At 41.0% G+C, this 25,356-nt stretch overlaps 1 protein-coding gene and 1 non-coding gene across 3 annotated transcripts in view; both read right to left on the reverse strand.

The window, feature by feature from the left end:
• Positions 1-25,356, reverse strand: part of hmg20b.S (high mobility group 20B S homeolog) — a 41,411-nt gene that overhangs the window by 9,350 nt on the left and 6,705 nt on the right. The window contains exons 3-8 of one of the 2 annotated variants that reach the window (XM_041574054.1): positions 24,715-24,820; positions 23,027-23,230; positions 20,603-20,723; positions 18,142-18,194; positions 17,753-17,831; positions 11,343-11,558 (exon numbers count right to left, since the gene is read on the reverse strand). In XM_041574054.1, the coding sequence (XP_041429988.1) occupies positions 11,343-11,558; positions 17,753-17,831; positions 18,142-18,194; positions 20,603-20,723; positions 23,027-23,230; positions 24,715-24,820 (779 nt within the window). 2 annotated transcript variants of the gene reach the window in all.
• LOC121399609 lies at positions 4,775-4,879 on the reverse strand. The gene has a single exon (XR_005965211.1). It is a non-coding gene; the product is annotated as a U6 spliceosomal RNA (small nuclear RNA).

Below are 25,356 nucleotides of genomic sequence, written 5' to 3' on the forward strand. Positions count from 1 at the left end.
TCTGATGTAATTTCTCTCATGATCTTTTGTATGTGCTCCAAGGAGTCCAGATTTCAACATGTTTGCCTACTTTATCTTTCAATAAAGCTGTTAGATATAACAAGTTTTGTATCAGATTGATTTTTTTCCACTATACCATGGGCGTCTATGGTCGCTTGTAACCAGTTTCGATAAATTAATTCTTGCCACAGCTACGATTGGCCCATTAATATATTTTGAGTTTTCGTAAGTTCTTTGGATGGAAGATTTAAGGTGGATAGGAAACCCTCTTAATCTACTTGATGTCTAGTCTTTTCTTGTGAGGTCCCATATAGTTTGCTGTAAAAATCATAACATGTTTGAAGATGTCTTAGGGAAGGGAGGATAACTGACCCTGACTGATTCAAATTGCTGTGATGGGGGGTAATTGTGAGTAATTATTCAGTTTTCCAGCAAGCATCTTCTATCAGGTGTTTAGTGAGAACTGATTGAGTGGCTTGCAGTCTTTTAGGGAGGAATGGGTTTGGGTTTTGTTTAAAGTTTTCCAGTCGGTTAAGCTCTGCAGTAAGGTCGGTTGTTTTTTGTTGGCAAATTATTTTATGTATAGATCCTAGTTTTATGAAAGCACCTTTCATGGTTACCTTATGTGCAGCCCATATAATGCTCATTGAAAATGCTGGGTCAAGGTTAATGACGAAAAAATTCTTTAGATTAGCTAGATTGTTAGCAATATGCTCGCTGATATTTGGGATAGATAGCAGAGCTTCATTTAGATGCCAATTAGTTCTGGGGCCTAAATTCGGTTGGTATTTCACAGTTATTGCTATGGTAGTGTGATCTGACCATGTGATAGGATGTATGGTCGCATCCATGATCAGTGAAAGCATTTGGATTGTAGTGAAAATATAATCTATACGGGAATAGACTGTGTGGGTAGGAGAAAGAGGGATTTTTGTACTTACCGTTAAATCCTTTTCTCTTCGCCTACATTGGGGGACACAGGCACCATGGGGATAAAGATCCTGCAGCTGGAGAGCAGACACTAAACAGTTAAATGACTCCTCCTCCTGCTCTGGGCTTTATCCCCTGCCTACTTCCTGTTCTCCTCAGTTTTGACACCGAAGAAGGAAGGACAAGTATGTATAAGGAACCCTAATGAGAGGAGGAGTCTCACCCCAGAGTGCATAGTTGAACAACGGTAGTGAACAGGTACGTGTTACATAGCATAGAATAGAATCATATAACCAGGGAGGGAAGGCCTGTGTCCCCCAATGTAGGCGAAGAGAAAAGGATTTAACGGTAAGTACAAAAATCCCTCTTTCTCTTGCCTAGATTGGGGGACACAGGCACCATGGGGACGTCCCAAAGCTACCCATGAGGGTGGGACATCTACCTTATTTGTATTCAGAAAACCACATCCTGACACACTTTTCTCCCAAAACTAGCCTCGGCTGAGGGCTGTGTGAGAATTCTGTCACCTTTGAAGGTATAGTCTTTCCTGACGCTTGATGAAGTACTGACTTCACGTGTGGCATGAGCCGAACTCGAAACGGTGCTGTCTTACCTGTAATCGCATAGGCTGGAAAATCTAATCCATTTGGCATTTACCAACATGGAGACCCTCAGGCCCCTCTTGTGGCCATTAGGGAGAAGAAGAGAGCTCATCAAAAGTTGTGCTTCTCACTGGAGTAATCCAGTGTGTAGACTACATCCAGATTGTTCAGTTCTTTCTCTTAAAAGGTCTTGGGTTCCGAAGAGATGGAGGGAACCAAAAGATACTGATTCAATGGAATTGGAAGCCAGCTTGGAAGAATTTCCTGAATGGTCGCAGTACCACGTTATCAGCATGAAGATGATGTGTTGGCTGGTCTTGGGTTTCAGACAGATGGAAGGAACCAAAAAATACTGATTCAATGGAATCTGAAGCCAGTTTGGAAGAGCTTCCTGATTGGTCGCAGTACCGCATTATCAGCATGAAGATGATGTGTTGGCCTTGGAAGACGAGCCATCAGTTCCGAAACCCTTCTGAAGGAGGAAAACCCGCCAGATGGACCCTTTTTCTGTCAAGATCACCAAGGGATGGAATCTAGGGGGTCAAGGGGTCCTCTAGGAGCTATTACAGGACTAGTTAAGGTCCCCTTGGCTGTTTGTATGGCAGAGCCAGTCGTATGGCACCCTGTAGAGGTCCTGATGTTTGAAGGATGGCTATCTGATACAAAATTGTAGAGTTCCCTGTCAATGTGTACACGCCAGTGATAACGATTTTCGTCTCTGGTGGTAAATCCCTGCTGATATCAGCTTTTGAGCTCTTGGCGTAGCTGGCATGATAGACTGGGGACCACCTGAGGTAGTCAGGATAAGGGCTTCATGGGCCACGTTGTTAAGCCAACCGAGGTGAATTTTGGGTGGATGATTGGACCTTGAACGACTCGAACTGGAAGTGGAAGGTGCGTCAGCCAACAGGCTGAGCTCTGTGAACCATGCCCTTTGTGGCAAAAATTGTGCCCCCCAGACGGTGTTAGTCGGTTCCTTCATCCATTTGAAGACTCTTGGAAGCTGGATGAGCAGGGAAAACACGTGGGTAAGTTTGTATGGCCAAGGAGCTATGAGAGCGTCCACTGCAAGAGGATCCCTGACTTGTGCAATATGCTGGGTAGATACCTGGTCACCATTAGAACCACTTAGGGTATTACCCATTGTTCTACAATCGTGCGACCACTGTATGGAGGCTCCCCTCGCAGCGATCCATATCTCATTGCTGAGGAAGTTCACTATCCTGATGTTCCCTCTGGGATGTATACTGTGGGGCTGGTGGGTATGGTCCTCTCAGCCCACTCCAAGATTTACATATGCAACCGCCAGCACAATCTCAAATTGCATCCTAGCAGGTTGACCTTTTAGGAGGTCCGTCCAGTGCTTTATTAAGAGGAAGAAGGAGCTGAGTTTCAAGATAATGATCTGAAGAGACTGTTCTGTCCTGTTCCATTAACCCTGTACTGTGTTGGAGCCAAATGGCGTCTCCCTCACTGTGGATACTTGCATCTATGGCCGTGACCACCCACTGTTGAACTGGGAAGGCCTTCCCAGAGAGCCATCTCTGAGGCTGAATCCACTGCAGTAGAGATGCCCTGAGTTGGACAGGGATTGGCATGTTCTATCCAGGTCATGAGGGTTCTGTCTCTTGAATGGACCATAAACTGCTGAAGAGGTCTTGTGTGCAGTTGCACCTATGAAAACTGTGGCAACGATGAGACCATTGTTCCCATGGTGCCCATTGTAGCACGCAGGGGGACTGGGCACCCCCTTCTTGAGTGTGGGGATAAGACTATGGAGAGTCGATACCTTGGTCTATGAATGGGAGGTCCCCCACTGAGCAGTCCGTGATTAGACATAGGTATTCCGTTTTGTGAGTTGGGGGAGGGCAGGTTACTGGTATTGAGTATTCAGCTCCTCAGGGTCTGCAGTACCATGGACTGTTGAATTGAGGTGAGATCCGAAGTGCCTGGACTTCTTCTAGATCTTCTTCTGATCTGTATGTTGTGTAACCGTCGGTCTGACATTCCATGGCCATGACTGGTAGGTTTTCCAAGCAGAGTCTGTGTTACTTTGGCTTTGACAACCCCGCGGTCTTGACTTGGTGATACGCTAAGCGCAGAGGACAGTCTGAAGGGGAGTGCCATGAACTGCCATGCTTCACTGCAATGCAGAAGGGTAGAAAACACCTGTGGTTGTGGATTGGAATATGGAGGCTGGCACCTCTGCTGTCAACTATCTCCAAGATAAAACCCCCCCCTCTAGGGACTGAATGGATTCCCCCTTTTTGAAGTGGCACTTGTGGGCATCCTTAGGTCCAGCACTGGGCAATAGGAACCGTCCCTTCTGGGGCAATGAAGAGACTGGAGTAAGTCAGTATACCCTCTTGGAAACGGGGAACCTTAAGCAAAGCAGACAAGAGCTGCTCTGGAACCGAGTTTCTAGCAGAGGTGGGAAATGAACCCACAACCTTTTGGACCAGGTTATCGACAGAGCCGTGTGCTCTTGAAGGTTTAATTTATACTAGATATTCCTGAGGTATGGGTTGAAGGACCCAGGGGTTCTGAATAGTATGTTTTCAGTCCTCCCAAGTGCTTTAGTCAGCCTCCTAAGGAATGACCTCAGAGGAGAGTACACCTTCAGCGGTGTAGTTATTTGTCCTGGACAAGTCTAGTAGTGTTCTTGGTCGAAGACCAGGAAGAACTCTGTGAGAAGGAGTATTAGGGTCCAACTGCCGGCTGTGGGTTTACCATCTGTGCTCAAGAGCCATGACTTTGGCGAGAAGGACGAAAAAGGTTGTCTACGTGGAAGCGATGGGTACAGAGGTTTGATTTGGTAGAAGAGTGCTTTTGCAACCCATCACTTAAGCGCTAGTCTGGTCTAACTTTGCTCAGAAGTGGTTTTCCTGGGAAGGCGCAGACTGACCCAGAATCCTAGAAGTTAGTTGACCAGGTCTTAACCATGTAACAACTGAGTGCCAGAAGCGTCAGCACAATAATTTTAGCGGTGTCTAGGGCGGTGTCACGATATATCTATATATGTGACCACATCGGCCCTTTGAGAGACGTTGGTTGGTGGTGAAACATCTGACCCAGTAAGTTTGGCATCTAGCTCCAACCATACAGGTGTAATGAAGATGGCTGTAACTGGGTCAGTGAATATAGCCTTGCAGAAGCCCTTTAATTATCAAGGGAATTTCAGAAGGCAGACGCATTAGCCACCAGGATGGTGGTGTTCGGGAAAATGTAATTCCAGGGGGGTCCACCTTATGGAAGACTTCACAATTGCGTGTCATCCTTGCGCAGAGGCCATGCCATTTATCTCTGCATTATTCCAATTTTTGTATACGTGCTGCCGAAGCGAGCATTGCTGGAGGGGCAGACCAAGGTCTATACAGTCTCTGAAAAGCTGGACCCTATGGTCTGTGTCGTCCATTGAGATTTGGCAATTTTTGCCAACTGGTCCTAGGCTGGAAAACCTAAGAGGATTTCCTTTGGAATTTGAATTGTCAACCATGTGAAGCGGTTGATTACCATGAACCGCAGTGGATGGGTTGTCCTGAATGCTAAGGACTAATGCTACGACTGCCCGTATGGGTCCATCGACCTCCCTTTAGGGTAGGGAGTGTCTGGATCAGAGTCCTCCCTTGATAAGTCGCCCTTCTCTCCCTTAATATTCTTCCATGCTGTCCATGGAATCTGGAGAGGAGTGGGAATGGTGTTTTGACCATAGGGGAGGATCACCTTGGGAAGTAGATAGATATTCCACGACTCTATCCATAATCTCCGGTAACCATGCCAAACTCTGTAGTAGGAGAGATAAGGCGTGTACCATTCGGAGTCCGAGCTCAATTGTTTTGCCGTAGCTGATACAGAGCTGGACAGTAGAGCCATAGCCGAAGGGCTGCTCGCAGGGGAAGGGTGGGCCTCAACAGGGTCAGTGGAAGTATTTGGAAACCAGAGTTGCCATAAGACAGGCAAAATAGGACAATAATGTGCAGACCAAGATAATAGTGATCAGCATAATTATTTATTTAATCTTTTTTTTTTATTTTTTATTTGCTTTAGTATCTCCATGATTCATCGTAACAGGGTGATGTTCCACTGTACCTGCCCTAATCTTGGAATCCCCTCTCCAGAAGGGAGGGAATACTGACTAGTGTTAGGCAGGAATGGTTTGCTATGGAAGGGAAGAATTTTAGTATCCACCTAATATGCCTAGACAAGGTCAGAAGAGGCATACAGGTCTTAGGATGTACACTTTATTCCGTGAAAAAAGGGACAGGGGAGGAAGATGGCACCGGATAGAGAAGCGGTTGTAAGAATGGCCAGCTACAACCTCATCGATCCAAGATGGCGGCCACAAAATCCCGCGTGATCCAAGATGGCGGCCGCGAAGTGCAGCGTGATCCAAGATGGCGGCCGCGAAATCCCGCGTGATCCAAGATGGCGGCCGCGAAATCCAAGATGGCGGCCGAGATCAGTTCTCGACAAGGGAAGCCACGAGGAGACGGAAAGAAGCAAAAGTAAGGTGAATATGGTGGGAAAAGAAGTGGTAGGGGGCAGCGGATGGCCAGTAAGGCAGGCGGGTGGGGTGGCTGGCTGGCAGGCAGGCAGGGGCAGTAAGGTCACCAACTGATCCTCGGCCCCACTGCCTGAGGAAGCCATTTGGGGTGAGTTGGAGGGTGTACTACTTACCTTTGATGGAGGGTGTACTACTTACCCTTGATGCCAGCCTGAAGTGCCCGAGGTGGATCCCTGTGATAATGGGTCGGTGCAGCCTCCGTGGAGCGGGAACCGGAACCCCCAGGGATCAGTGGAGCTTAGCCTGCAGACCTCCGTAGAGCGGGAAGGCAGTGGGCATTAAAAATAACCATTAGGCTGGAGGGGCTCTAGAAAGAGAACCTTGGCACCTGTGTGGCATGGTTTTTGGAAAGTATCCTAACCACTTGCTCCAGAGCCACTAGTGTCAGTCCTCCTTCTGAGGACACTAAAATAAAACTGAGGAGAACAGGAAGTAGGCAGGGGATAAAGCCCAGAGCAGGAGGAGGAGTCATTTAACTGTTTAGTGTCTGCTCTCCAGCTGCAGGATCTTTATCCCCATGGTGCCTGTGTCCCCCAATCTAGGCAAGAGAAAAAGGTATAGTTTCTTGTGGTAGGGTTTAATGAGCGCCAGGCATCTACTAGGGCTAATGATTTAAGGGGTTTTGTGAGAGTTGTTGGGGGTTTGTGGGTATACATTCTGAGAAATGGGGTTTTGTCCAGAATAGTAAATATTACCATGTTGAAGTCACCCATTATTATAACTGTGCTTGAGCTAGTTTACTTATCTGAATAAATAAGGATTGAAAGAAGGTCTTTTGTCAGAGGGAGCATAGACATTGACCAAAGAATACTGTTTACCTTGTAATATGATATATTGGCTATTAGGGTTTTTAACAGTTTTAGTCACATGGAACCCTAAGGTAGATTTTATATAAAAAGCAACTCCTCTGCGTTTAGACTGAAAGGTAGTATAATAAACTTGGGAGTATTGCTTATGGAAATATGGAAATGGAGAACCTTCTGCAAGGTGCGTTTCCTGGATTGCTATGATGTCTGCTTTAAGATTGCGGTAGTATTTGGCTGCTATGGATCTCTTAGTAGGAGAGTTTAATCCTTTTACGTTATGGGAGATTATGGTCAACTCTTTCATTGTACCTGTGTAAGATTATCTAAAGCAATGCGGACAAAGCACCTTGTGTCGGCTCTACGCCTATTATGCATAAAATCAATAAAATTTTCTGTCTGTTCTGAATTCCGATAATTGGCTTTGAGGTAGAAGATCTGTGAAGCCAGCAGGTTAGCACTTTTAATTACACTCGTTAGGACAAAAGTATCATAGAAATTCAAGCAATAACATCAGAAGATTATGATCATCCCTAGTCGGACGTACGGCCTCAACAGGCATAAAATCTTGTCGAACCAGGAGCTCAACTCTACTATTAACACGGGTTAGTATAACAAAAATATCACATAATCAAGTATCAATTTAGGATGTGACCGTCCAAGGTTGGACGTACAGGTTGTATTCCGGTAAAAGTTTGGAGAATATAATGGTGAGGATTTCCCGAGTATCTGTATATGATTCTGGAATCTTGCGGATATGTATGTTGTTGCATCAAGAACAATTTTCCAAGTCCTCAATATGTGATTCCATAGATTCTATCATGTGATGCAAGACGGACATTTGACTTTAAGGTACTTTGTTCTAATATTAAGGTGTCATGGTCAGCTTCTAGGTCATTGACCCTTGTGCCTATAGAAGTGATTTCTTTTGTCAGGTCTATTACTGTTTGCTGTAGTTCAGCCTAAAAAAAGGATTGTATTTTAAGGAATAATGCATTTAGCCCTTCTGTTCAATTCGTTTTTGTTAGGCAGGAGGTATCTCGCCGGCAGTCCGGGGAGTTTGTTGTGGCAGCTCTTGTCTTGCACCGTGGTTCCGGTCAGGCCAGCAATCTCAGTTCCTACGCCTACGCGAGCCCCGGTTTCCGTGAGTGAGCAGGCCTCACTTGTTTCTCCAGCCCCCTTGGTGCTAGAGAGGTAATTTTTACTTTGTGGAGCAGTGGGTGGCTTGTTCTGGCAGCTGGGGTAGGAGATTCATGTAGAGGATGCTTTTTTATGCCTAGATGGGCCAGATTTTTTTACTTGCCCTGGGAACCCTATGGAGATGTGTCCTAGCTCTTGTGCAGACGGTCATGCCCCCAGGTTTCTCCAGAAACAGCATTTTTGAGGTCACCCCACAAGTTTTCTATTGGATTAAGGTCCAGTGATTGGACTGGCCACTTCATAAGGTCAATGTTGTTGGTCTGGAACCAAGATGTTGCTCATTTACTGGTGTGTTTGGGTTCGTTGTCTTGTCGAAACACTCATTTCAAGGGCATTTTCAGCATAAGGCAACATTACCTTTTCAAGTATTTTGATGTATTGAAACTGATCTATGATCCCTGGTATGTGATAATTAGGCACAACATCATAGTATGAGAAACATACTATGCTTAAGCCATCATGCTTCAACAATGTACTGTGGCTTGAATTCAGTGTTTGGGGGTTGTCTAACAAACTGTCCAGGGCCCCTAGACTCAGATTTTCAGAGAGAAATGCACAATAACCAGCATGCACAACATTTTCAGCCTTCCTTGCTGAAATAGGGGCCGTAATGGACACCTGTTTTTTCCACAGAATGAACACTGAAATTATTATTTTCAACAAGCCCCAATTCATTTTTCAGTTATATAGAATCAGCAGCATGCATGTCACGATTCTTGGGTCTGTTGGATTTTTATTACTCTACTACACCTACGGGTAAATTATTTGTCATGCAGAAATAGAATTTTGACCAAAAACATTGCAATCAGGTTAGTGATGTTGGACTGCTACAATTTATTAAGATATGGCGTCCCTGGCAAATATATTCCCAACCTGGTGATTCTGGAGACAGATGACCAACTGATTATTGCTACTATTTCTTTTCTCCTTTATTTTTCTCTCCTTTTAAGTTTTGTTCAAACCGGATATATTGGAATTTATTTTATTATGTTACTTTTATTTTTCATTTGACAGATAAGGGTGTTGTTTTTTGTCAAGTTCTATTTATTTGTTTTGGTTTAAAATAAACAACAAAATAAAACAACATTTAGAATTGCAATTTGTCGCTTCCATTTGTTCAGGATTATTATTTGGGTTATAGTCAGTGTCAGAAAAAAGGGGTTGAAGAGGGTTGTCAGATGTACAATTAAAGGGGACCCGTCACCCAAAAAATTATTCAGAATCCTATTTTATCACATTAGTCCAGCAAAATGAACTTTAATTACACAATATGAATTATTTGAATCTTGTTTCCTTCAGTCTGGGAATTCATAATTATAGCAAGCAGGTACGAGCCATTTTGTGGACACTGTTATTAAAACAAGCCTTTCATTATCTCAGAATCTTATATGTGCACCAGAATGGGGGACCAGATGTCCATCCCCATGCCCTGGCTACACAATTAAACAGTGAAGAGAAGGGGGAATGTGTGGAGAGCAGTGACATCTAGGAAGGATAGAGGAGGGGCAGACAATATTTGATTGACAGCTGAGATTTTTAAATGAACTTACAGCAGCTATGAATGCTTTAATTAAAAATAGAAATTGGACTTCATGTTTAATTTTAAAGGGACTTTTATTATACAGATTTGTGTGTCTGGGTGACAGGTCCACTTTAACAGTTATCATAGTGTTACATCTTTTAACAATCTGCCCTGCTCCAGCTAATCCTGGCCCTCCCAACATTTCACATTACAGCAAAAGAAAACATATTAAAAACATAGTGGTCAGCTCTGTGCAATTTATAATTGTCTAAATCAAGCCACTTTGCCCAGCTTCAAATTTGTTTGGGCAGTTCCTGGAAACATATACAGCTTTAATGAGAGGTAAGTTGCTGTTGACAAGCTGCTTCCATTCCCTAGTCAAGGGGGCTTGTGTGGCTTTCCAGTGGAGTAAAATAAGTTTCTTGGCAAAAAATAGTTGAAGTAACAATAATCTGTAATGTGTATTGAGGGGTAGTTCCTCTGTGATTCCCAGGAGGCTTAATCTTGGTGTGGCGAGATGTGGAATGCCCAAGTTCCAGATATCCTTCCAGTATACTTGTATTCGAATACATTACCAGAACATATGAAAAAAGGTACCTTTCTCCTGACACCCTCTGAAGCAGGTGTCCAGCGTATTTGGGAACATTTTTGCCAGCCTTTCTGGGATGTAATGTATGCGGTTGATGAATTTTATTTGTATGAGCCGATCCTTGGCAGGTATTGAGATCTCTTTTACTTGGCTAAGTATTTCAGACCATGTGTCCTGGTCAATCTCACCAAGGTCCTGAGCCCATTGGGACTTGGCTCCTTCAAGCAGGTCCGGTATCAAGTCCATTATTCCAGTGTAGAGGTTGGAGGTTAGACAGCATAGTCCCTCTACTTTAAGGAGTTTCTCTATCCGCGTTTCTCAGAGTTGTATAGTGTGGTCTGGAAATTGTGCTGAGAAGGTATGCTTCAATTGTAGATACCGAAATAGGTAGTGGTAGGGTAGGTTGTAGTCGTTTTTAAGCTGGTCAAAGGTTTTGAGGGTGCTACCATGAAGGATATGACGGATTTCTGTAATGCCTTTAGTGGTCCAAATGCTCACGTCTGGGATCTGGAGAAATTGTCTCAGCAAGTTGATGTTCCAAAGTGGCATAGCTGGAGACCACTGGTTTGTAGTTACATATGCTTTTTTGCCACTATCTGCCAGCATTTGTATGTGGATAGGGTAGATAAGGGTGTTGTTTAAACACAATTATGACTAAATGAGGCTTACATAGTAGGCACTGCCATAGTAGGTTTTGCCTTTCTATTGAATGATATCATCTTACCTTACTACCTCTTCACGTATCATCCAAGATATGACAATTGTGTTTGGAAAATTGTTGTTAAAAATACATTTATTATATTTTGAAAACTTCTCATCTATTCTCATTTTGGCTGACACATCAGTAGCACATTTCTAAGAAAACAAATGTCATCCTAAGCACACTATATCCTGAGCATGGCACTTAGTTTTGTTAACATTGCTGCATTTTTGAGAGTACAGCAGCCAATAACACAAAAGTGACTGCTTTTATACAACATACTTTATATTATATATATATATATATATATATATATATATATATATATATATATATATATATATATATATATATATATATATATATATATATATATATATATATAGGCACCTCCCAAAATACATATTTTGAGATGGTTCCATAATGACTAACCTGGAATTGGCAAGGAAGAAAAGCTAGACAATAAAATCTGGCGTATAGTTTGAAGCTGCTGTTGAAGAACCATTGTTTGTCTTTCCTCCTGTGCAAGTTCTTGTTCTAGCCTCTCCTTGGCACAATTCATGCTTTCTGTGTGTCGCTGTAAGATAGCATTCTGCTCCTCAAACTCCATATTCATCTTACGCAGTCTTCTTAGCTCGGCTTCACGGACTACGGAAAAAGTGGAATATAATAAAAATGATGAGTTGTTCTCTCTGCATAGGAAACCATGTTTATGTCAAAGAGGACCATATCTATGTGTAAGCACTTCACAGTTTTGGGTAAAAGGAAAAAAACGGCTGCTCAGGCCCAGTTTTGTGGCAATGCAACAAATGCCTGGGCGTAGGGTGGTAAGATTTTAGGGACGGCATGCCGATCAGGCACATTCTAATTTTTTCAGGAGTACTGGGGACACACAACTGTGTAACTTTCCTGCATGAGTAATCCTCAGTGCTTCGTGGGGCGTGCTCGAGGAGGGCGGGTGCGAGGACTCTTGCCTAGGGGCAGCCACATTAGAAATCTGGGGCTGCTGCTTCTTTTTTGCTTTTTAGAGGAAGACACAAAACCAGTGAATCACTCCACTTTACAGAATATGAGGGGACCAAGGCAGGGTGGCAATTTTTTAAAGCAAAACTAAAGTTTAACTAAGAAGTAGGGTTGAATTGTTTACATTATGATTTTGAATTTTTTTTGTATATTCTTTATTTTCCATTTTACAATAATTAGAAATGCATATTTACGCTCACAGGCGCCAGTTCAGAACATTCACAGCATGTACATGTGGTCGCACATATTGTTGATAACACACTGACATGACAGCTAGAAAATATAATATACAGTTACAGTTATATAGCGGGTACTGAAAGGATAGTGTGCTTGCTATGGCGCTCAAAACTTGTACGCTATGGATACATCCATGTAGCTCGGGTGCATCAGAAAGAAGTTTTATTTAAAGGGATCCTGTCATCGGAAAACATGTTTTTTTCAAAACGCATCAGTTAATAGTGCTACTCCAGCAGAATTCTGCACTGAAATCCATTTCTCAAAAGAGCAAACAGATTTTTTTATATTCAATTTTGAAATCTGACATGGGGCTAGACATTTTATCAATTTCCCAGCTGCCCCTGGTCATGTGACTTGTGCCTGCACTTTAGGAGAGAAATGCTTTCTGGCAAGCTGCTGTTTTTCCTTCTCAATGTAACAATGTGTCTCGGTGAGACATGGGTTTTTACTATTGAGTGTTGTTCTTAGATCTACCAGGCAGCTGTTATCTTGTGTTAGGGAGCCGCTATCTGGTTACTTTCCCATTGTTCTTTTGTTTGGCTGCTGGGGGGGAAAAGGGAGGGGTGATTTCACTCCAAATTGCAGTACAGCGGTAAAGAGTGATAAAAGTTTATCAGAGCACAAGTCACATGATTTGGGGCAGCTGGGAAATTGACAATATGTCTAGCCCCATGTCAGATTTCAAAATTGAATATAATAAAATCTGTTTGCTCTTTTGAGAAATGGATTTCAATGCAGAATTCTGCTGGAGCAGCACTATTAACCGATTCATTTTGTAAAAAAAATTTTTTCCCCATGACAGTATCCCTTTAAATGTTTGTCACAGACTTGTATCCTATATAGGTAAACTAAACAATGACTATATCTTTATAACCCAAGAACAAAGGGTATAGAGCAGGGGTCAGCAACCTTTACTATCAAAAGAGCCATTTTGCCCCCTCTTCCACTAAAGAAAAATAGTATGGAGTCGCAAAAAAAAAAAAGTTTTAACCTTTTTTTTTTCATTTTAACTGTTACAACAACAAAAGTGCAATGTGTAGGCCTACTTTGAAATAAATTAAACACTAAACAGCCCTGTTAAATGCTAGCTTTCTCATCTGTTTAAAGGCGAGGGCTATAGACGTCATTAAAATATGCATCACGTCCAAGTCTATAGCCCTCGCACCTGCTGCAGCTGGACTCTGGAGGCTTCTCTCTTGTCTTGAGTGTGCGACCACGTTAAGGACCATGATGAATCATCTTGCTGCGGCTCGGTCTTACCTGGGATGTCTATACAACCTTCGCACCTGCTGGCAGCTTCTTGAGCTGCCAGCAGGTGCAAGGGCTGTATAGACGACGTGACAGGCAAAGCCGCAAGACAGAGCCACAGCAAGCAGGATGAAGAGCCACGGGTTGCCTACCCCTGGTATAGAGGAAGGGAAGGGAGGGTAACTGGAAAAAAAAAAAAGAAATGCTCAACTGCTCTGACGACTTCAAAGGAAAAGAGTAAATATCTGGTGTAATGCCGTTTACTGAGGTAAGTGTTATGTGAATGCTCCCATCCGGTTTTGTACAAAGTCAGATTCCAATAGTGTCACCTAAGGTGCCCATGTGGAAACGTAAGCTGTTTGCTTATCATGAAGAAAAGAAACCAACTCTTCCATCCGTCTTATTTGACCCATTTCTATGATCCATTCCTCAATAGTTGGTGGCTCAACTGATTTCCAATGCTTTGGGATTACTGACTGTGCTGCCCCCAAACAGAACCCCTCTAATGAATTTTTATATAAATGGCTAGGACCTGGTAACATAGAGAGGTGATTTTGAATTTTGTCTGAAAACACAACATTTTGGATTTATTCTGACATGTGCACACAGTTTTTAAAGATGCGCACACTAGTTTGAAATGTGCAAACAAAATATTTTTTTCCCGCACAAAGCCAAGAAGGAATTGGAGGGAACATTGGCTCACCATCTTCTTTTCTGCTGATTCACTGCACATGATCTGTGCTGCTGTCAGTTACCGAGCTTAGGGGCCAACACACAATATACTGAATATATAATATACTGAAAATATAATATAAATGTCACAAGAATAGATTAGTAAATAATTATTATTAATGGCAGCTCAGAAACCAGCAAAATTAGCATCAGAATTAACAATCAGCACCTGTAGCATCAGTTTACATGGCCAGCAAACCTCATTATCGACCTCATGATTTGCAACAACCCCTAAGCTTAGCTTCTCAACAGCTGCTCAAATGACATGAGTGTTGCAGACACTCGTAACAGAATCCAAAATGACAATTTTGAAGGTCTCGATCATTATTATTATAGAGACGCTCAACCTTTATGCTGGTTCAATAAGTTAAATATATAACATGTGCCATTTCTAGCCATATTCATTATTTTGGGTTTAGTTCTCCTTTAAAAGGCAGTGTTCACATTTTAGAATGGGTTTTCTATGCATGCTATATTCATATTTAAAACATTTTTAGCAGCTTGCATATTATTTCAGATCCTGGATTCACAATTATACTATTAGGTAATTCTCCCCTTTTTCTGTAATTCCATATGCTCTAAAAGCCTCCTTAACTCAGCAGAGACACAGTAGACAGATGTATATTCTATGGAGGACAACAGCCTTTACATCATTCAAACAAACAACTAAAGTAAAGGAGGGAAAGCATCAAGCAATGTACAAAAGGAAGCCCATAAACTGTACATGGCCATCAAAGAGACAATTATGGCCACCAGACTGCTCAAGAGGTCTGCTGACCTCTTTGAAAATATCATTTAATTATGATCTGGTCTTGATCAGGTAATATAATTAGTATAGTTTGCCCACCACAGATATAACCACAAAGAAGAAGGCAGTATACAGCCAAAACTGTATTATACATAATACCTCATTAAAACAATTTCATGGAAGCAGAGAAATGGCTGTGGATTACAGGAAGAACTAGAGAGGTACATTTCCTGAAGAAAATGTGAGTGGTGCTTGCCGTGGCAAAACTCAGGCCCAAATCTGATTGGCTGTTGTTGCCCCGCCCCTTTTTTTCCTAATTGTGAACCACAGTCACTCAGTGACTAACATACCAAAGTTTGGGAATGCTGTCATTTAATGTGTAAAAATGGCAGCATTTCTATTTTTTTCTATTGAAAATCAATGAATGAAATTTGATTGGTTGTTGGTGGCTCCGCCCACTTTTTCTAAACTTGAAGTGGAAACCCCCAGCGACCACATTTGTGATATTCAAGGTCCCTGACATCAATACTGAGAGAATGGCAGCCTTCTTAATTTTTCCCATTAAAACCAATCAAAGAAATCTGATTGGTTGGTTTTGGCTCCACCCACTTTTCTTAATTTTAATCCCAGTCCCCCAGTGACCAACTGTGCCAACTTTGAGGAGGCTGCCATTAACCGTCTAAGAGCGGCAGCAGTTTAAAATTTCCTATTTAATTGAATGGCTGAAATTTGATTGGCTGTTGTAGACTCCGCCCACTTTTTGTAAATTTTGGCTGCAGTCACCCAGTGACCCACGGTGCCAAGTTTGGGAGCTCTGGCTTTATTACTGTGAGAATTACAGCTGTTTACATTTTCTCATTGAAGTCAATAGGGAAAATCTGATTGGTTGTTTGCGGCTCCGCTCACTTTTTTGGGTCCCCAAAATAGGACAGAAAAGTCACAACACCCCATTCCCGAATAAGCTGAACGGTTTGACACCTCATTCATGGGTCTGCGACAAACTAATTATTCGATAAATTCCCCATTATAAGTCAATGGGGCAAATTTGGGGACCTCTCCTGCCCCGGGGGTAAAACTTATACCCTCGTGTGGGGTATCATCTGACACAGGTCGCAAACCTCTTCAAATGTGGTAAATTTAACGTTTCTACAAGATTCCCTCTCTGCGCTAGAATCCGTCAAAAGTTGGCCTCAATGTTAATCTATGGGACTTTTCGGGGTGGTTAATTGCCCCCGCAAGGGGCAATTAACCACCCACCCCTTAGAAAAGTCATACCACCCCATTCCCGATTAAGCCGCACGATTTGACACCTCATTCATGGGTCTAGGACAAACGGTGCGGGACTAGTTACGCGCCAAACTTTCATACGGAAGAAGAATAAAAATAAGTTTGCAAGATAACAGTAGTGATGCTTTGCTTCGCAAGCACCACTAAAAAATAAGTTTGCAAGATAACAGTAGTGATGCTTTGCTTCGCAAGCACCACTAATTAAACCTCAATTAAATACTTAAGACTTTTTGTATTAGTTAAAAAGATGAAAAATTTGACAATTCCAGCGAAAACAATGTTGCATATTCTACTTTAAATATTAAAATTATGTAGTAATACAGATCACTTATTTTCTTGACCCTGTTAGTTCACTGCCATGCCACAATACCTGCCTAGGCTTTCCATCCCCTTTAACACCAATTACATTTGTACATTGAATGAAATGGCATTGTTGGAGTGGATTCAAAGCCTCTATGTGGGCAAACATTTTGCCCCCTTAGATTATAATAAGGTTACTAATAAAAGAAAAAAAGTGTATTTCAGTCATCTGTTAGCAAATTGTTCCCCATAAAATTCAACCCACCTGACCTCCTGTCTACGTCCGATAAAAATCTGTGTGAGAAATTAAATATTCATTCCACCTAGGTTTGGGATGCTGTACATGCCAAATTAATTTTAAAACAGAAATAAACACTAGGGCTGCACTGATCCCATAATTATCACATTTGCCCGAATACTGAACCCTCCACAAAACATTAGGCTGAATAATCAATCCTTTAATGATATGCAAATACATTTTTTTAAAAATGGCATCAAATGTCAAAATAATTGCTGCTGTCAGCTGTCCAGAGCTATACAAGTAACATGTTGGAAATTTGGTGCTCAACAACCAAAACCTGTAAAGCTTTGTATATTTTGGAAAAACATGATTGTGGAAAAAACACACACAGCTGAAAGAAAACACTTAATTAATAAGCTACCATATCATACATCAAATGGCTCAAAACAGACGATTGGTATTACATCAGCCACATATGGGGTAATGTAATAAAAGTCGGTAAAGGAAAAAATATACACAATGCATAAAATTATGCTTTTGCGTAAACAAATTCACCTTTCTTCGAATTTAATATAGCAACCTCTTTAGTGACCTCTTCCAATTTTTATAGTTTGCGCCACGGAGCAGTGAATATAATAAAAGTTCTCACTGAAAAGTTGTTTGCGCCAAAAGATTACGACACCTTCAAGCATTCCTTAAAAGTGCGCAATACGCAATTAAAATTCACAATTCAATAATAGTTTGAGGAAGAATATTACATTGCAAAATGTGAATTTTTATTCTTATTTGTGCAAATAGTTTTTCTCTTAGCAACTTTTATTGCATTTTCCCATTGGTATTTAAATTAAAATATTGTTCCACATTTGCCATGCTACTATAAAGGCACAGAAAGATGTTGCAGTCAAGAATGCATTTACAGAAAAGACTTAAGGGGACATATAGCCTAAGGAGAAATCCTCCTAATCTTGTATTTTTTTATTTTTTTTTTGTTAATGAAAGAATGTTTTTTTTGAGAAGACTACAAACCTTTGTTCTGATCCAGAAACTCTTCTGTAAATATAGTCACATCAAAAGTTGAAAATCCATCAGCCTGGGAATCACCAGTCTGTGGCATGAGGCAAAAATCAACATATTATATGAGAATATAATTTTAGGTGAAAAATCATGTAACATAAATCACCTATGTGAAACAATAGGTAGACATATTCATGCAAATTATTGGTATACACAATAATCCACATAAAAATGTGAAGGTGATGAAAACATGCATACAAAAATATGAAAGTATGTTTCTACTGCAACGTGTATCAGAAATCTTGGGCGATATCATTTTTGAGAAACTTAACAAAATAACCAAGAATGTAAAACTAAAAAATAAATGAAGCAGACAGACACAAAATTGTTATTATACCCACTTTCTGTGTGTGTCCATTTAACAAGGTACTGACAGCTGCCACGCTGGTTTCTTCTGTGGATTAAAAAAACATGCTGACTGAAGCATCCCCAAACTCACCTCTAAAATAATCATCTGATGCTAGCCAACAATTTTCTTTAAAAAAAACTGATAAATGTGAATATTACTTCCTCTGTCACTCAGTTAAAAGCTATCAAAAGTTTACTTTTTTTCCCTGTAAAATTTTACCATCATGAGGAATCAGTCCTGAAGAATCTATTACAAAAAAGGGGGGTTGTGGGTGCACTCCTCAGGCTAAATTATAATATGTTTAAGTACAATGGAAGTGCTATTGACCTGGCCAGTTAATCAATGCACATTCCCATGTCCCGTCTAAGTAATTCAATATATATATGCAAGTGCATGTATTTTAAAAAAAACAGGGGTTTTTTTGTTACAAAGTTATGATCATAAAATTGTTAAGCCACTATACCACGTCAAGGTAAACCCCACATGGTGGTCCTTAACTTGATTACCTCTGGTCATAATATAAAAGGTCTTTTACCTCTCTGCTTAATAGCATTACTTGGAGTAAATGTCTCTGAATCTTGGTTTCAACCTGTGGGCTAAATCCTCCCCCGCCACCTGCTTATGCGGCTTTAAAGAGAGAGAGACTGACCACACCAAAGATTAATGATGATTAATTAGCCAAGTCAGTAGCACTTCCATTGTACTTAAACATATTATAATTTAGCCTTAGGAGTGCACCCACAACCCCCCTTTTTTGTATTTGAAATGTAGCCAGAAGCTGTGGCTGAGCTTCGTGTGGTTTGTAGCACCCTCATACCCACCCCCAGTGTCGGACTGGCCCGGCGGGATACCGGGAAAAAACCCGGTGGGCCCCGACCCTCGTGGGCCCCCGCCGGGCCAGAACCCTTATAGATATTTCCAATCGGCAAAATTTTTTTTTTTTTCGGGCGATGCGCGCCGAGTGTCCGCGCCGAACGCCGTTCTTGCGCATGCGCCTGTTGCTGGACCGACGTTTTAGTAGGGGGGCGGGGGTCGGAGGGTCGGAGGGGGGCCCCTGGACAGCAGTCCCGGTGGGCCCCGGGCCCCCCAGTCCGACCCTGCCCACCCCATTAAACTAATGGTGGTCCTATATTTTTTTTAAAAAAAAATGGGTCTTGGTTTGGGCAATCTCTCTCTCTTAAAAGCCGCAAAAGCTAGTGGCGGGGGGAGGATCTAGCCCAGATTGAAACCAACGTTCATAAGACACTTATCATATTTGCTGCACCTGTCACTAGATTACCGTTTTGCACTAACTGACACATATTACACCTATCACACTCCTCATTTAACTTTCCCTTTTATTTCTTGTTCACATCTATACTCATATCTACATTCACATACATACACAAGCGTGCACCTATACATATAATTTTACTTTGTCTTCATTTTCTTTCCATTATCACATTTTTTTTAAAAATGGCCGTTGGTTTGGGCAGTCTCTCTCTTAAAAGCCGCAAAAGCAGGTGGCGGGGGAGGATTCAGGTTGAAACCAAGGCACAGGAGACATTTACTCCAAGTAATGCTATTAAGCAGAGAGGTAAAAGACCTTTTATACTATGACCAGAGGTAAACAAGTTAGAGACCACCGTGTGGGGTTTACCGTAAGGTGGTATGGTGGTTTATCAATTTTATGATCATAACTTTGTAGCAAAAAAAACTGTATTTTAAAATACATGCACTTGCATATTTATTGAATTACTTAGCCGGGACCAGGGAATGTGCATTGATTAATTGGCCAGGTCAGTAGCACTTCCATTGTACTGTACATTATAATTTAGCCTTAGGAGTGCACCCACAACCCCCTTTTTTGTATCTGAAGAATGTATTAAGCAGGCAGATTATGTGTATAGATGCCAAAATTATATTATCTATTTTTTTTCATTATTTACTTATTTTAAAATGGAAGTTCACATTTTGAGTTAATTTTAGCATGATGTAAAGACTGATATTCTGAGACAATTTGGTTTTAATTTTTTGTTTGTGTTTTTTTAATTATTTAGCTTTTTAATTAGCAGCTCTCATAGTCTGGAGAGTTAACTGTGTTGCATGAAAAAAAAGTTTAAGGGCATGGGCACACAGCAGATCATCTGCTTTTCTTACCTCCATTTTGTACACAGGCTCACAGGTTATTAATTGGCAGGCATGGTGTCTACATGGAGCTACATGGAGCAAAGATCAGCACGGAAATACAGAAGAATGCATTTTCACGCCGATATGTGCTCAATGTAGCTCCACATAGGTCAACACCATGCTTGTCAATGGCACTAAAGGAAGTAGCTTTCCTCAGCCTATGTACAAAACGCAGGTAGAGGAATGCGAATATGCCATTGGGTGTGCCTTTGGCTTAACATCTGGCCAACTAGTGGATTACATACTAGATAATTAAGTGGTATAACAGATTTAAATCTACTTACCTTTTTTAATTTTTTTCTCTTGGATCTTTTCTGCACACATCTTGTATGACTCTGATTGCTGGTATTCTCGAAGCTCTTTCATATACTGCTGCTTATCCCTCTCAGCCTCATCTAAGTATCTCTGAAAAATAATAGGGAGAAATATAGTGAAGGATTCTTTTAATCCAAAAATAATAATCTATGTTAACAAAAACAAAATCTTACGTTAATAGCACTTAAGGATCAAGTTAATTATAGTCTGTCAACGTTTGTTCCTCTTCAGTATCTCTTCTAAGCCCTTAGAAGAAAAGCATTAGGGCTATAATATAGCAACATAATTATTTCAGTTGTTTTTATAAGTAAATCCCATTTCAGTATGTGTACATCATTACCAAATAGGGGATTGGGTACCAAATTGTGTGCAGAGAGCCTACATCCTCACTCTACTCTATGGTCTGAGTCTGACTAAAATCGCAAGTCAGTTTCTGCAGTCTTTCAAGTGTAACAATTTTCAGAGTATGCCAACCTAGCCAGCATTTACAGTACATTTGGCAGAGGGGTGAGGGTAGCAGAGTTTATTTCAGTTATGTGATTTATGTTTGTCTGAGCAGTGCTGGGTGAACAAGGCAGAGCAGAACACTGGTAATTTCTTGGGGAGTTCTGAAGTTCTTATGAATGTATGGCTATATTCTGCACAAATGGAATTTTTTTGATACCCGGAAGTGAACTTCAGGAGAGCACACATTGGGTGAGAGGTAAAAGCTAGGGGAAGGTACAAAGAGACACATAGGATCCATTCAAAATAGTGGTAAACTGTATATACTGTATTAAATAAATCATCCTTAACTGTAAGCTTAAAACACAGGGTGGATGGGTAGGGCTCCTTATTCTATTTAAAGGAAATCTTTCAGGAAAACACATTTTTTTAAAAATGCATTAGTTAACACCGCTTCTTAATAGCAAACTATTTTTTTTTATAGGGGAACGCCACACAAATATAACTTGAGCTTTTTGAGATGTAAATTTCAAGCAACTTTGCAATATACATCAATTAAAAAATATGCAGACTTGTCATGATTTTGAATGGTTTGGAACAGTTCCCTAAACCTAGTCCATGCTATCCTGATGATCTGTCTGACTACTGTTACTTTGTATCAGCAGCCATCTGTCCTCAGCCTGCATCTTCCAAACCCCACAATTCCCTGCACACAACGGAACATCACAGTTCAATGCATTGTGGGTTATGTAGTCCCTCAGGATTTCAAATGATGCCAAAAGAGAAGAACTGTTAAACAGCTGAATTTCAGCATAGAAAATGTCAGGTATTCATACTTTTTGAAGAAACAGTTAACTATATTAAGGGTTTCTGTGTTATGTGGGCCTCTTTATCAAATTTTTATTTGGAAGGCGGCGTTCCCCTTCAATATCTTATTTTGAAATTTAAAGTGACATTTTCTTACTTTTCCAAATGCCCTCTGCCTTGTGCTCTGATTAACTTCAGTCTCTCTCTAATGATGCAGTGCAAAACCATGCTTACCCCCCCAGTAGCCTAAAAGCTCCCTAGGAGCTCCATGTTTCCATTGCACTGATTTGGGCACATTGTAGGCTAGAAACTGTCCTGTATTTTAGCAACTGGTAAATGGGCAAAGCTGGTTATGTCGCACTCCCACCCCCCCTCCCATTCAATTTAGGCTGATAGCACAGGGGAAGATTTTGTCATTTGCAGGAAATCTGTGCTGCCTGCAAGTGACAAATCTGAAGTACCTATGTATTGGTGATTGCATTTTCAGAGTAATCACTGTAAATCTCGTAATTGCTGTAAATTGCCTTATTCTGCTCTTACTTGGCATTTATGCGATTCATATGTTTTATCACCTGTGACACAGATGAAAAGGTATTTTTGGTATCACATATTTTCTGCAGGTGACAAATCCCTTTAGTATGCCATACTCTTTAGGCTAAGGGTGCACAATGTGTATCTTCTGCTTTCCTCTGCCTGCATTTGGTACGCAGATGGAGAAAAGCGTATCTTCTGCAATACGCTTCTGTCTGCTCCATTGAGAGACCCAGCATCAGCCTGTGTGGAGCTACACCGAGTGCATATCACTGTGATGAATGCATTTTTGTGCTGATATTAGCTTAGTGTAGCTCCACACTTTGTTGTGTAAAAATGCAGAAGTGGTTAGGGAGCAACTCAAAGATAATTTTAGGCATTCTGTTGCCTGTGGGGAGCATGATATCTGGGGGGGATGTGGTGTTTGATTGACACTGTTGTCAGGGAAAACAAGCAATGGTTAAAACTGCCCTGTCTGAGTACCAACTATACTTTGAGCAAAGGACTTTTTTAAAAATGAAAACTATGCACATTAAAGAAAAATATTTCGGCCAACATTACAGACTTTACAAGGCAAGAACTGCTTTCGAATTTCTCTGCTAAACACATACCTGCTTTTCATGTGGTGGCAGTGTGCTCCACTCTGCTCCAAGCATCTTTGTAATCTCAGGGAAAGGAAGATCTGGATGCTGTGCTCGAATCTGCTCTCGTCTCTCATTTAAAAAACGAACATAACCTGTCACTGGAGCTTTGGGGCCATTGGGCAGGATCTTTTTTCTTTTTTTTCCTTTTGGCCATCCCCGTTTCTTTACAGGCTGCAGTAATGAACAAATAAAATAAATTCTCAAGACTCTTGTCTGTCACAGAAAAGTGGTACAGCAAAAGGATAGCCAATTAATACAATACACAAAACATTACGTTTCTACACCTAGTGAATATTGGCTGACAAAAAATCCAAAAAAGTGTACATGTGGTTCATGGCTATGTTTTAAGGGAACCTTCGCCCTAAGAAAGAGTTCCAAATCCTTTACTTTTAAGTTAGTTGTACGAAATAAACATTAATAACACTATATAAATTATTTACATTTTGTCCCCTTCAGACTTGGAATTCACAATCACAGGAAGCAGTTAGTTGCCATTTTTGTGTACATTGTTATTAATGCAAGTTTTATATCGCCCTAAAATCTTGTTTAGCACCAAATTGGGGGAACTAATGCCCATGCCAATTCAAAGGCTACACAATTATGGACTGTGAGGAGTTAGGGGGATGTGAGGGGAGCAGTGACATTCTGCAGGAATTGCAGAATTGAAAGTGAAAATAAATGACTGCCCTATCTCCAGATTATTTAATACACTTATAACAGGTATGGGTGTTTTAACTAAAAAAAAACAAAAAAAAGATTTGGGGATTAATGTTTAAAGTAACAATAACACCAAAAAATGAAAGTGTTTTAACGTAATGAAAATAATGTAGTGTTGCCCTGCACTGGTAAAACTGATGTGTTTATATAGTTTATATAAAACAAGCTGCTGTGTAGCAATATTGAAAATTGAAAAAAGGCTGTATGGCACAGGTTAAATAGTGGATAACAGATAACATTATGTTCTACAGAGCTTATCTGCTGTATAACCTGAGCCTTTTCTCATTTGAATGGCTGTCCCTATTGCTACACAGCAGCTTATTTATATAAACTATAAGTAGTGTTTCTGAAGCAAACACACCACTGCATTATATTTTTATTACTTTCAAACACTTTCATTTTTGATGTTACTGTCCCTTTAATTTGCAAAGGACGTTTGTTATACAGCTTTTTATGTGGGGTGCCAGTTACCCTTTAAATGAGGTGTGTTATGTCCCACAGTGGCTTTTCAATGGCTAGACACTCTGCAGCTTATGAAGTTTCTCCACAAAGTGGGTGCATTCCAGAAAGACATTATAGAGGGTCACACATTTGTTAATGGGGATCTAATGTCTTGTAAAAAATGTAACCATACAAAGGTTGCACCAAGAGCAAAATGTTTCTGGCAGATCATGCAGCAATCAAAGTGTCACTGCAGTTATAGAAGGCCAAACCTGCCTACTGCTTCACTGTCAGTTCACTGCACTGGGCTCTGAAGAGACCGTGCTGTGTTGCTGTGACAGCTCCTGCAGTCCCGTGTGTACTGTTAACCAAACAAGGAAATGTCTGTGATAGTTTAGGTGACAGAATCAAAACGCTTTATTTAAATGAATTCAGTAGTTAAAAAGAAAGCCATCTTACAGGATCTAAAATATATAACCAGATAACTTGCAACAAACCTCTTCTTCACCCCCAGTGCTCTTATCACCAGCTCTTTGGACTTCTGCTTTTTCCTGTTTTACAGCCACGAGAAAATTCCCACCTTGAGCTTTTGTTACAGGGTGCCTATATTTAAAAAACATCTCATGAACATCTGTGATAAGCAGAAGTGTACTCTAGATCAGGGGCCCCCAACTTTTTTACCTGTGAGCCACATTCAAATGCAAAAAGAGTTGGGGAGCAACACAAGCATGAAAAAAGTCCCTGGGGATGCCAAATAAGGGCTGTGATTGGCTATTTGGAAGCCCCTATGTGGACTGGCAGCCTACAAGAGGCCCTGTTTGGCAGTACAACTGGTTTTTATGAAACCAAAACTTGCCTAAAAACCAGGAATTAAAAAGTAAGCAACTGCTTTGAGGCCACTGAGAGCAACATCCAAGGGGTTGGTGAGCAACATGTTTCTCACGGGCTACTGGTTGGGGTCACTGCTCTAGATTATGAATATTATAGATATGGATAACAAGCGAAAAGAAAAAGGGAAGATTTAAGGTCAAATAATTTTTCCTAGTAAAAATCTGCACTATCACGAAAGCCTTTCCCAAAATTATAAAAACTTTTCAAAAAATATTTATCCATCAATAAGATTTTCAAATAATTTCCCC

The sequence above is a fragment of the Xenopus laevis genome, chromosome 1S, assembly GCF_017654675.1.
Source record: "Xenopus laevis strain J_2021 chromosome 1S, Xenopus_laevis_v10.1, whole genome shotgun sequence".
NCBI lineage: Eukaryota > Metazoa > Chordata > Amphibia > Anura > Pipidae > Xenopus > Xenopus laevis.